At 43.3% G+C, this 13,119-nt stretch overlaps 1 protein-coding gene across 1 annotated transcript in view; it reads left to right on the forward strand.

Moving 5' to 3' along the window:
* Nucleotides 1–13,119, forward strand: part of syngap1b (synaptic Ras GTPase activating protein 1b) — a gene marked incomplete at both ends in the record, with an annotated part of 117,942 nt that continues 104,823 nt past the window's right edge. Inside the window, one exon of the mRNA XM_079276039.1 lies at nucleotides 1–22. Coding sequence (XP_079132165.1) covers nucleotides 1–22 — 22 coding nt within the window. The remainder of the gene's footprint in view (nucleotides 23–13,119) is intronic.

Consider the following 13,119-nt stretch of genomic DNA (forward strand, 5'->3'; position numbering starts at 1 on the left):
ATGTCCTATGTTCCCTTTCAAGGTAAGACAGAGCAGATATTTTATATATATTTTTGTCATCCACTGCATCTTCCTTCTCCGTCCTCCTCCCCCGTTCCTCGCCACCCTCTCTCCCCCTCTCTCCCCCTCTCTCTCTTTCTGCCCCTCTCTTCTCCCGCTATCTCTCTGACACTGTCATATGCGAGAAGCATATCTAAAAGCACCATAGTCGACAGGTGCATAGAAATTGCCTGAAGTGCCTTCTTGATACGATAGATGCCCCCCCCCCCCCCCACACACACACACACAGACGCACACACACGGTTCAAGCGCAGCGTGCGTCCGTGTGGACCTTTTGCATGCGGCAATTATAGTAACGTAATAAGGTATGCATGTGCAGACCACTGGTGTCACGGTCTACTCTTGCAAGTGCATTCCTCCGTTTGAGAGCTGCTGCACAGCATGAATGGGAGAACACGCAATATATATTTGTATCTTCTATAATAATCCTATATCGGGTATATGGTTCTCGTAAGGAGTTTATACTGCCCTAATAATACTTGGTGGTTTTAGTCTTTGTCGTAAAATGCTAATAATGTTCTGAGCCACTCTCAGTGTAGTAGGAGTTGAGAGTGCTTCTACTATCTCCTTTGAAACATTGCTGTTGGTAGATTTTATATTTGGGATTTCGTCCACAGCCTGAATGGACTGTATCCTGCCCCCTGTGTGCAAAAAAACAACAACTTTGGCCCACTAGAATATGTCGATGAGCAGAATGAGAGGGCTTCTTCACTCTCGCCTGGTCTTTTATTCCCCCATACTCGATCGTGAGTGGGTGAAAGGCGCTTCAGTGTACGGTAAAGGCAGATTCCCCTCGGCATCATTGCACTGCAACTGTGACTAATGCTGTATGTGAGCAGGCGTGCTGCAGTGAGCTGCCTCAACTCTACCCAGTCAAAGCCTTCAATTTGCAGTATGTGTGTGTGTTTGTGTGATGAGAAGCTAATTCGGAAATGAAATAAAGTAAAGCGAGGTCCTCAAACATCAGAGTCCCACCGGAATAGGGTGGAACAGCCAGTGCAAAGTTTGAACCGTGAAGGATTTGGGGGTTTCGTGGTGTGTGTGAGTACCTGTTATCCAAGAGGTTTAGATCAGAGGTCTTCAACAGGGGGTCCGCGGAGGTACTGCAAGGGGACCGTGACATTTTTGGTGAATTAGACAATTCAAAAAAAATTTAAAATCTCTCAACATGAATCTGTCCATTATTTTAATAGTTCAGTATTGTATGAAAGATAACTGGTATCTTTATGCATGGCAGTGGCACTAACAGGCCATCACTCATTTTTCGTTTCCACGTTTAAAATGAAAACATCAATTTGAATAACTTGTTTGCAATTAACAGACAATGTTGACATTGGCATTGGTATCAGCTGACAAGGTGTGTTTATAAATGGCAGTTGCTCGGCCTCCCTACTCACTGTACCTTGCACATGTTTAAAATAGAAACATGAATATATGAACCTGTGTATTATTTGAATGGCTTCGTATTGAATGCACAATAAAGAGGTATACACGGTACTCGGCCCATTTAACATAAAACACAATTTTATACAATATATATAGTCGGGGGTCCCTGCTCCATCTCTCTATCAGTTTGGGGGTCCTTGGCCTGAAAAACGCTGAAGAGCCCTGGTTTAGATGCCAAAAACTGCACCGGTTGGGGAGGAGGAACTGAGTGTGTGTGTGTGTGTGAGAAAGAACGAGCGGTGTGCAGTCAGTGTGTGGGTTCAGGAGAGAGTGGAGGTGTGCTGCATGTGACTGTCGGGGTGAGAGAGAGAGCGAGAGAGCGCTGGTTTATGTGTGGACGCTCACTCGTCAGACCTGTAACCCCTTGTCGAAACAATATGGAGGTGCCTCCAAAATGGAGACCATAATCTCGACCTGAAGCTCAACCCCTCAGCTCGCTGGACTTTCGCCGTGACCCTGGAGTCATCGTGTGAGCTGCACGTGAAAAGAGAGGCCACATTTAACTGTGGCAGGTCGCTCTGCACCCTTTTTTCGCTCAGCTTTGTTATTCCCTCGGCGCAAAGCAGATAATGACCAAAAATGCCCTCTTGTGCAAGTGCAGCTATAGAAGTTGGTTGCATAATGTTGGTGAGATGCTCTGCCTGTGTGTGTGTGTGTGTGTGTGTGTGCGTGTGTGTGTGCGTGCGTGCAAGCCCACTCTGGGAGTCATTGCCAGGAAATTGTGAGCACAGTGCTGCACCTTCAAAAACCTGTCAGCGATGGCACCGAGTACTCGTTCTCTGTGATCTCACACCGGTGCTTCATTTTAGACATTGTTTTCGGAGCTTAGCCGTGTTTGGTTTCATCCAATTTGGTACAACTGCTCGGGGGTTTAGCCGCAAGATGGATTGCGACGCAAATCAATATGGAGATGCACCAATCGGCTGTTGGGGTTTTATGGTTCTAACTTCATAACTGCATCAGTAGTGTTAAATATTACACCCTCAATGGAGAGATGACACCTGCAAAGCTGTATTTTCTAGCATGAATTACTGTCCATTATTCATGAAGTGAAATCCCCACATATATTCCCTTACATAAAGTGGAAACACTTGCTAAATAGTGAGAATCTGTTGGTTTCCCCACATTTATTACATCATTAATTGAATGTGTTTCGTTTTTTTTTTGGACTGTTGATCGGGAAACATAAGCCAAGAAGACGACACCTTGTGTTTTTGGAAATCGCGATAATTTTCACTGTTTCACAGAGCAAACAATTCATTTGAGAAATTGTGGAAATGTTCGTCCGTCGCAGCCCCAGCGTGTATTTTGGCCAACACGCTCAACAGACTCTGGGCAGATCTTCCATCCATCTCCCCTGTCCACCTATACATTAGAAGCACCATGGTTACTCCAAGCGGTTATGTAACACAGTGTGATATTCATTGCCGCACAGTGACTCAACATCCACAGATGAAATATGTGGTAAGACGGCTGATATGAGTGTGACATTGATTTGCGATGAGATATAGATCCACGGACCGGGAGGGGGGGGGGGGATCAGCGGATCTTGCAGATGTACATTTGAGCCCACATTGACGAGTGTGTTAAGCTAATGTACCAGGCAAGCCATTTGCAGTCATGCCAAGTACCGGCTCACATGAACAGGCAGTTAGTGGGAGGCAGCAGCAGCAGCAGCAGCAGCAGCAGAGATGGGCCTTCCTATCTTGGCGAAATCTTTTTCCTCCCTCATTCGCGCTCTTAAACTCACACCTCCTTTCAGTCTATCTCTTTCTGCTTTGCTTTTCCCTCCCTCTCCTCCGCTGTGGTCGACTCCACTGTCTCTTCTCCCTCTCTCTTTTCCCTGCTCTACGATGGCTGTATCCATGAGAGCAGATGGACACCATGGAAGCAAGCAGCCAGCCACTGAGCCATCCCCGGCCTTGTCGATTTTACAGTAGTTTGATACAGCAGCTCTTGTCAAGCATGGCCATAGTTAAAGAGACAGCACACCGCCAATGCACTCACTGCAGCACTCCTCTACTCCCTCCTTCTCCTTCTCTCTCTTTCTCCCATGTGACATAAGGGACTGTCTTACACCCCTCCACTGCTCAGACTGTGCCAAGAAGCATCATCTGTTCGGCTATTACTGTACTGCATGCGCGAGCTCCATCCAGCCCGTGCACTAGATGATCTGCAAGAGAGAGCCCATTCATTCTCCAGTGGGGGCGCCGGGTGTACTGGAGATGCGTTTGCGGCAACTTTTTTGCGAGGGGGGGGGGGGGGGGGTGAGTGATTTGCTTTTAATCACACATTTAGGGCCTGAATTCTCCAGCTGGAGAGCTTCTCGGCTGGTGTTGACAGATCTTTAGTTTCAGGAATCAAAGAAGCCCCTGTCCAAGTTCACGGACGATTTACATTTGCTGGCCGAATCCCCTCTAGATGTGGGAAGTCAGCACTTCTAAATGTCAAACAAGACTGTGCATTCAGCTTTTTCAAGTACCCCCCCAGAGCTTTCTGGTCAAAGGCATGCAACGATGTCAAGATATTGAGGAAATATCACTCATGTCATTATTCTGGCCTGCAGACAGGAGGTCAATCAACGCTCAACAGGGCCTCAATTGAATGCGCTCACATAAACTTTTACATATTCATCAGCACGTTCAAACATGCAACAAATAAGCACATGGGCTGGTGCACAGCAGTTGCTTACGAAGCTCGTTTGAACACGATTTATCTGGCAGACATTTCAAAGTCTTTGATACCCAGGAGGTCAATGAATATTTGACCCCGGCAGCATAAATAATGTCTGTACTACACCAGGAGCTGTGACCATGTGGACCCATTGATGATCGAACGGGAAGCACTGGTGCCCCGGGCAAGATCTTAACATGATGTGACATTTTACTGGTGATGCATTCTTTATCGCCTTTCGGGGCCTTTTGTATAGAGTGCTGCAGGGACGACGTATTTTCTTTAGGCCAACCCGTAAGTTAGCAACGCAGTGGTTCCCTCGACAAAGAGCCAACGGAATTTTTTCCCATTTTATTTTGGATTTTTGCGGAAAATAAACTCTGTGGCAAACACGAGATCAGCAGGATAGTCTTCACAAATGAACGCCCCTTTATTAAACAGCTAAAGTGAGGCTAGAAAGAAACTACATCACATCACCACTAAGCTATCGGTGGACTAGTGTTCAATGTGATGGCGTTTTACTCTCATTCAGCCACTTGTTACCAACCGCTTTTGCACGACACGTTTTTGATGTTGTAGAAGCAAACGTTAAAATCTCTTCAGCTTTTGTTAACCACAGACCTTATTTCAGCCATCTAACCAAAGAACACTTCATAAAACCTCTTGACTTTAAGAAAGGAAACCTGAAGTGCAAAAATGTAGGACTCATCCCTGCAGCACTCTGTTCTTGGCCCAATAGTGTAGTAAGTCATCTGCATACAGTGTGAGAGGTAGGCCGCTTATAAGCTTCCACAGACACAAATGTTTTACTTTTATGTCAGTGGAAGGCTCTGCATGGTTTATTTTTGGAAAGGAATATATTAATCCTTAGTCCAGATGTGTCGTCACTTTCTCTGTCTTTTTGCTCGATATTAATAGATTGAGTTCAGTCATCAGCTGATCCTCTTTTCTCTTTTTTTCTTATCTGTTGCCCGACACTAATCGCTTTAGTGAAGCATACCCGGCCCTTATCCTCCAAGAGCCTTTAGTGCTTCGGTGATACTGGGGGAATCTGCATGGGGGCTGCTGGGACTGAGTCGCTGGGAGGAGTGGCTTTTTAGATTCAGCTACACTTTGGGTGGGTGGGTAATTCAATTCTGCTGCAAAGCCTGAGTGGAATGACTCAATGGGTCTTTGCAGCGAGAGAGAGAGAGAGAGAGAGGGAGGGAGAGAGAGAGGGAGCGAGAGGGAGAGAAGACTTGGCTTTTGATTGTTCTTGTCAGGATTCACTCACAGCAAAAAGGTCAGGTTGAGCTGCCTCCTCTTTCCTGCACCAATCAGTGGGCTGCCAATCCGGGGTAATGATCTCCCTCTGGATACGGTTGGCTCATAAGGTTTGCAGGCATGATGTCATCCAATCCCATGGATGCCCGTGATTCAGAGTTGTGAGGTTTTAGCCAAATACCCTAGGCAGTGTGAGAAGTTACAGTACATATGTCAGTAGTATGAGTCATGGGGTGACCAATGGATGGACTATTTGTTTTTTAAGACAAATTCATGACACGCAGATGATTTAGTTAGTCCTCCATTCAAAGGTGTGTTGAGTTTGCTCTACATTATACTCCCAGATGCCTTTTTATTATTATTCAATACTATAGTGATGTTGAACTATTGTTTCCAGTCATCGTTTCTCTACAGTTGTATTTCCCACATTCGCTGTTTAAAAAAAAAAGCGACACCTATTGTTCGAAAGTACAAGTTTTCAAACATAGACGACTTGACAAAGTGTGCTTTTTGTATTGTAATTAAGGTATCACTTTTTATGAAATATAATAAGAAACATATATTTATATATATTTTGCTGATATTGTGTGCTAGCTGTGAAAGCCTATGTTAAATAATAATGTCCATAATTAAAAAAGTATACACAGTACACTGGGGGGGATTTTATAATTCCCTTTGACATGGAGTAGGCTGTAAAAAAATGGCCTCTAAAATGAATATAAAAAAAACAAACATCTCTGTGAAGCTGGATTAAACATCAGTGTCAGACTATCAATCTAAGAAATATAGTGCTCTCCGCTCAGAATTCAGCATGCTACACCGAACAGGTCTATACTGCACCACCGGGGTGTTTAATCAGCCACCTGTTCATTAAAAACATCCCTCTTTTGTGTGTCGTGCATGTTTTGCTCATTGCATGTCCACAGTGCATGTTGTGTGTTGCGTGTCGGAGGCTGAGATGCTGCAGTCTCCTTCAGCTCAGTAGAGAGCAGCGGTCAAACCAGGTCATGGAGATTGTTGTACAGTACCAGCTCGTCTGAGCCAAAGCCTCCGTCCAACTCTGGAAAACGTGTGAAAGCTGCGACCTTCACGTAACAACAGGAGTGTTTATGATGCAGCACATTTTCTGCCTCAAATTAGGAACATTCCTTTTTTACAGTTGTCCTTATTCGTGCAAGTAAAGTAAAATAATATCAAAGTTATCAACTCTCTCGCTAGCACCACGTTTCCCCACTTCGGTCCCCTTAAATAGTTCGATTATTTTTAATACAAGTACATAACTGTGAATAGCTCTATTCTGAAATGACAACGTTTTTTTAAGGCAATTTTAAGCACAATGCCATGGCAACAATATCATGGTGTGGCTGTGATATATCAATGAATCTTTTTTTTAATCTTCACTCAATAATTACCCAGGGTGTTAGAATGACAGCATTTCCATAACAAAACTGTTCGGAATAAGTGTGAACCTGAACAAAAAACGATTGCCATCTTCAGGAAATGCCACTGCTGTGTTTGTGCGTGCACTTCCTGTATAGTTGGTCCAGGGTGGACTTTATTTGGTGAGGTGTGTATAGTTTGCAATCTGAAATTCACACTCATGCAGGGAGTAAGAATTCACCACAGGAACTGAAATAATTAGTCGATTGTAGAGTTGTGCTGAATAGAAGCTTTGAAGCTTCATTCATAATGTTTGACGTTTGAACTGTAAATCAACATTTAAATACAACACAGTCTTTCCATTCAGTTCAAAGCCAGTGTTTCTGCACCGTTGCAGATAAATGTTCCACTAATATGATTAGTATTGGTGTTTGTAGAATTAGATCCAAGTGGCGCCTTCGTAGGATTGTTTCGACTCCTGTGATTTGAAATTTCCAATAACTCCAGAGCGTTGTCCAAAAGTCAAAATGTATTGTAAATAGATTTACAAATTTACAACATTTCACGCAATATTTTCACTGCGGTCAAAGAACTGTCTGCTCTTCCCCGGCACACAAAGGTAGGCCAGCACCTGCATTAACAGGGCGGTCTAGCAGCAATCTAACATCCAACTATCTCATTATTTAAACAACCACAATTTAAAAAAAATCTATTTTTTACACATTTTTAGAATGACGATGTCATGAATATGAAGACAGACATTCAAAGTTTCATGTTTTTAATGTTACATTTTAAAAAATTTGGTATCGACTGAAAGAAAATGAAACTGCAACTATACTGTAATAAAGGAATTCTTCAAGCAAAAATGCCAAAAATGTGCAGTTGTCCAGCTTCTGGAGGATCGCTGCTTCTCTCTGTTTTACATCATTGTAAAGTACATTTATTTGGGTTTTGGACTGTTGGTTGGACAAAAAAACTGACATTTCAAGAAGTCTTCTTGGGCTCTGGGAAATTCTGATGATATTTTCCACTATTCCACTGTTATCAACCAAAGAATGAATTGTGTAAAGAATCAGTGGCTGAACTTTTTCTACACTTGTGTTCTATTCAGTTTGGACAGTGGCAGGTTCAGTCCTGAGCCAACATGTCCATATTTAATATGGACGTTGTAAAAATCCTCCTCGTGACTAAAACAGTCTTCCACTACACTCCATGCGGTCATGAAAGTAACCGCCACAGGTTTGATAGTTTAGTGGTTTGACACTATCGCCTCACAGCAAGAAGACCCAGGTTTGATCTCTTGGCTCTTCCTGTGCGGAGTTTGCTTGTGTGGGTTTTCTCTGGTTTCCTACATTGCAAGTGGAGACTCTAAATTGCCTGTAGGTATGAATGTGAGCGTGAGTGGATGTCTGCCTAGCTGAGTTCAACCTGTGATGGACTGGCGACCTGCCCGGTGTCCTGCCATCTGCCCAGTGCATGCTGGGATGTTGTAACCCCGCATGTGCCAGAAAAGGATTAAGTGGGCGGAGACATTGAATGAATAAATAATTAACCAGATGCAGCTTTCTTTGTATTTAAGTATCAAAAGAGAATATATAGAGAATATTGATATGTGAAGAATATTTTAGACATGAACCATATTTGGGTTTTTGTGATTCTGTGTTCATGCTTGTGTCCTTTTTCAGGATGTAAAACGTTTTGAGGCTGAAATGAATCAATCACCAGAAAACTCTTTTGATATGAACTCTTTTTGAATCAATTGTTCATTGCATTGTTTTTCTCGCTCCGACCTTTCAAATGGGAGGATTTGTTACATCTCCTTGTCTTACGTGATAGTAAAATACATTTCTTTGATCTTAAATCTGAACTTGAGCTTCAGCAACACAGCAAAGCTAAATATTCAGCAGACAACACTTGTTAATTAAAAGTGTTTAAACAAATGGTGGCTCTTTGGATGCCAGTTGCCTCAGCACCATGCGAGATGTATTGTTCATTTAATGTACATATAGCTCATTGAAATAAGTGGAAAGTGTTGAGGTGGAGGCTTTGATATGGAGGCAGACAGTAAAAGGCAGGGCTCAATATTCTAGCTTGGTCTGTAGCTGTAATCTACTGTGATTAAGTTCTCCTTCTGCCATCTACTATAATCATTGAAAAGTGGCTAAGTAGCATGGTGGCTTAATGACGGTTTGTGTATTCGTGGGGTAATATGTGTGGGGTCGATTTGAATGGCAATGTCCTCGTGTGAAGATCATTATTCAACATAAACAGAAGGTAGAGGGACTATTGTGTGTCAAAAAAGGACTTTAGTTACCTTCTGGCCTAAAAGCTTTATTCTTTTCTTTTTTTTCACAATTAATGGTTTTGTGAGTGTAGATGCCATTTGTTAGCTGTTAGGTATCTAATGAGACTCTTTGTATGCTTGTGTCGAGAGCAGGCTCACTTGTTTACCCAATTACCATTTTAAAGGTTTTTCAATCAAATGTGTTTTTTTTAATTCATTATGTAGGTTGTGCCTCGATTTCAGATGTAGATTTGAGCAAATGTGTTACCTGAGGGCTTCACGAGAATGATGTTTGCTATAATTGTCTGTATGACTGCGTGTGTGTGTGTGCGTGCGTGTGCTTGTGCCTCTATGTGTGTATTATGTGCGTAGTGGTGATTTACCTCCACTCATAGGACCTCATAAAGGTTAGCAGGCTCACTCAACAGCTGATGGTAAATTTAGCCTCCTTTTCACACAGTCCCACACACCATTTGAGTATTCCTCCACTGTATCCAACCACATCCAGGCACGTTGCTGCTACTGAAGCGATGTGCCATTATCCAACCGCATAAATGATCAGAATTAGAGGTGGTCGTGATGACAATGTTTTTAGAAAACAATTCAAATTTGTGTGTGTGTGTGTGTGTGTAAGGAAGAAAGTTAGAATATTGGATGTCTTATGTATGTGATTGATCAAGTTCAGCCTTCCAGAGTCGTGATACGTTTTCCTGGCTGGGATTGAATGTAATAGAGTAACGGAGCGTACGACTCTGTTGTTTGTGATTAACGGCACTGTCAAACAGGTAGGAATGGATGGCGATGAGAAGGTGCCAGAAACACACTTTTCATTTTTGGATCTCACTTCAGTCTCACGTTTACATTTGGAAAATTGCAAACCCTACTCAAGAGCATTCAGTATTTGCTGGTGCCATTGAAGGACAGAAGGGAATAAATGCTCCCGTCCAAAGAGCACCACACGAAAGAGGCCATTTCTTGGATTATTGTTTTTTTTAATCCAGAAGAGAACGATTAATCCACTGTTCATTGTTGAAATGTTTTGATGTGTTGACATGAGCTAGTCCTCTCACAGATAGAAATGTAGCACCGCGTGCACCGCTTCTGTAAGAGGTCTGTAGTTGCATCTAATCAACTTTCCTTGTGATTCTATTTGCACGCCAACACGAACATTTTCTAACTGCTCTGGCGCACAGAGCGGTGGATTGTAGCTCTGTGCTACAATCCATTGTCGTGTCATGACCCCCAGGTCCTGCAGCTTTGCTTTATGTAACACATGCAATGTCGTGGAAAATGAACATATGACAGAACTACTGTACGCTAGGCAGCTTTCTCTCACGGGATGCAATATTGTCGACACTCAAATATACTGTAAGTGGAGAACGCTGGACTTTCTGTTTCAGAGGAGAATATCGGATTTGTGGTATAAATAAACGACATTTGGTGTGGAGTGTCAAACGGTGGTGATTTCAATATGATGTCTTGCAGTGCAAACATATTGTCCAGTCAGCATTTTTTACACCTGGGTTAACACAGCTACGGCTTTGTTTGGCTTTGTTAATTGCCCCTTTACTTCAAGGTCTGAGAGAGGTCTAACACACAAGGCCAGATTTAGAAGAATAAGAATTTAAATGAAGCTATATACTTGGTGGTGATGTAAGTGTATTTCACATTCCAGATGTGACACCATAAAGAAAAAGGAAAACAGAGGTTTGATTTGCATTAATCTGGAAATTTATTCCTGGGATGTCAGGTTTGTGCCCAGCTCTTCGCCGCCTGTCTATTCTCATCAGCGGGCGGCTGCAGGACTCTGTCACTTTAGCTCGCAGAACATATCAGCAAAGACAACATCTCGTATGATAACAGGACTCTATTCTCTTGACTGCTTTAATGGAGGAAGGGGTTTGTGTCTGATCTTCCGAGGGATGTCGTCACCTCATTTGAATAAACTCAGACTCGGAGTTCATATACAGGAAGAGCTGATTGATGAATGCCAAGCTGTCCCCCAAAGACAGAGCTCGCACGAACGCAGTAATCTTCCAGCAGCCAGCAACATTGGACTGTATTTCTGTTGTAATGCAAAAGAAGGCAGGAAATAACAAGACATTGTGAGCCACGTGAATACATTTAGTCCCTGACTCTGCTAGGGGTTTGATAGTTTATAGCTGGCAATTTCTGAGTGAATTTTCCAAAAAAACCTTGATTAATCCAGGGAAGGTTTGCTGAGCTTGCAATGCCTGCTCCTCTTTTCAAGCAATCCCCCTCTGCTTTCTCATTCACATAGTTCAGGCACTTTGGAGATGCCTCATGCAGCTGCAGTATTCCTCAGGTGATTACTGAGCAGCCCCGCTGGAAGTGCTGGGGTTTAGCTGCCCGGCCCTGTCCGTGATTGTTGTTGAGGGACAGGATTTACCATCCCAAGATTTGTTTATTTTTCTCGCAGGCTCACTGATTTTAACCGGCAAGACTTGACGTCACGAGCGCTCCTCTCAGACCCTCTGAAAAGGGGACAGTGTTACGACGCTCACACTTAACTTGCCATGAATTGGGAGTGAAGATGTGAACTGATGACATCTGGCAGGAATGGCTACTGCGCACTGGAAGCCCGCTGCTTATGTCTTATTTGTGGTCACGGGCGGATGTGCTTCCCGTTGGAGGTACATGTCCGTTCGTATTAGCGGCAGAACGCGACGGGTGGAGAGGCCTGAGGTGAGCTCTCGGGGAGCGGGCAGTGACATCACGTCACGGTTTCTGACATCATCAGCAATGCGGATGAATGAATGAATGCACAGTGACACACGTGTCTGTGTTCACATAAACACACTTTCAGGGTTGTATGATGTCGCACGCTCGCATACAACACTCATGGTTAGAAACACATACGTTATGGAAAACGTTATGTGAAAACGTGGGAGAATTATCTGTCTCATTTGCAGCACGTCAAGTCTCAGAAGTGAATATAGCGTCATAGCAGACAGGCACAGTTAGCAACCAGCAGGCGAACATAGCGAAGCATAAAGAGCCAGATATTTACCTGAGCAGTTAAAAGAGCGGGAATATTAGACTTACATTCACCAAGTGACCGGAAATTTGACTCTGATTAATGCTGATGTTGCTACTAAGGATGTTAGCGGTTAACCACTGAGAGCGTTTTTGGCCAGTTATGCATATTGTTTAATTTTTAATTTGGGACAAAAATGATGATATGATGACATTTTGGGCAGACATGGATGTAAACTGCGACTTCACCGGTTGCATATTCAACCACAAGGCGGTAATAGTTGTCCTACTGTAACCAGGCATCAACTGGACAAACAGACACACATAAAAAAAAGCGATGTGTGCAAAGAAGCTGTCTAATCCTCGGGGTGCCCACAAAAAAAGGCTGCTGAAAGCAACAACTGGAGATCAATGATTTGCGAGTGCATTCCCTGAGATGATACAAATACCCTCACGCTGTTTCTCTAATTTAAAAAATCAGGTCATGTATTACAGTACTTATGGAAAGGTGGCTGCAGAAGACCTCCTTTCTTCAGATTCAGCATTTGTGTGAGCTCAACATTGTGTTCTGGCAGCTGAACTGCTGCTCTTTACCCATTCACAGTGAGTGTGTGTGTGTGTGTGTGTGTGTGTGTGTGTGTGTTTGCAAATGTCAGAGTATCTCATGTAGTTTTATTTTTTGTTGTTGATTGTTTCCGTGCTCATGTGTGCTCATGTGTCAACTCATCTGGGTGAGTGTGTGTGTGTGTGTGTGTGTGTGTGTGTGTGTAAGTGAATGTTCATTTTGTGTGGAAAATAGGAACACCTGCTCTTTCCGTACAGTAGACCAGATGAATCACGTGACCCCTTATTAATTTCATCTGCTACAACAGATCTACCTCAACCATGACAGAGTGTGGATGTGGATGAAGCAGAGGAGACGTGTTAAAGAGGTTGAAGCTCAGCATCAGAAAGGCGTTCCCCTAATATTTCTCACTCTGTGTGTGTGTGTGTGTGTGTGGTTCATTCTCCATGCA

The sequence above is a fragment of the Melanostigma gelatinosum genome (assembly GCF_949748355.1).
Source record: "Melanostigma gelatinosum genome assembly, chromosome: 9".
Lineage (NCBI taxonomy): Eukaryota > Metazoa > Chordata > Actinopteri > Perciformes > Zoarcidae > Melanostigma > Melanostigma gelatinosum.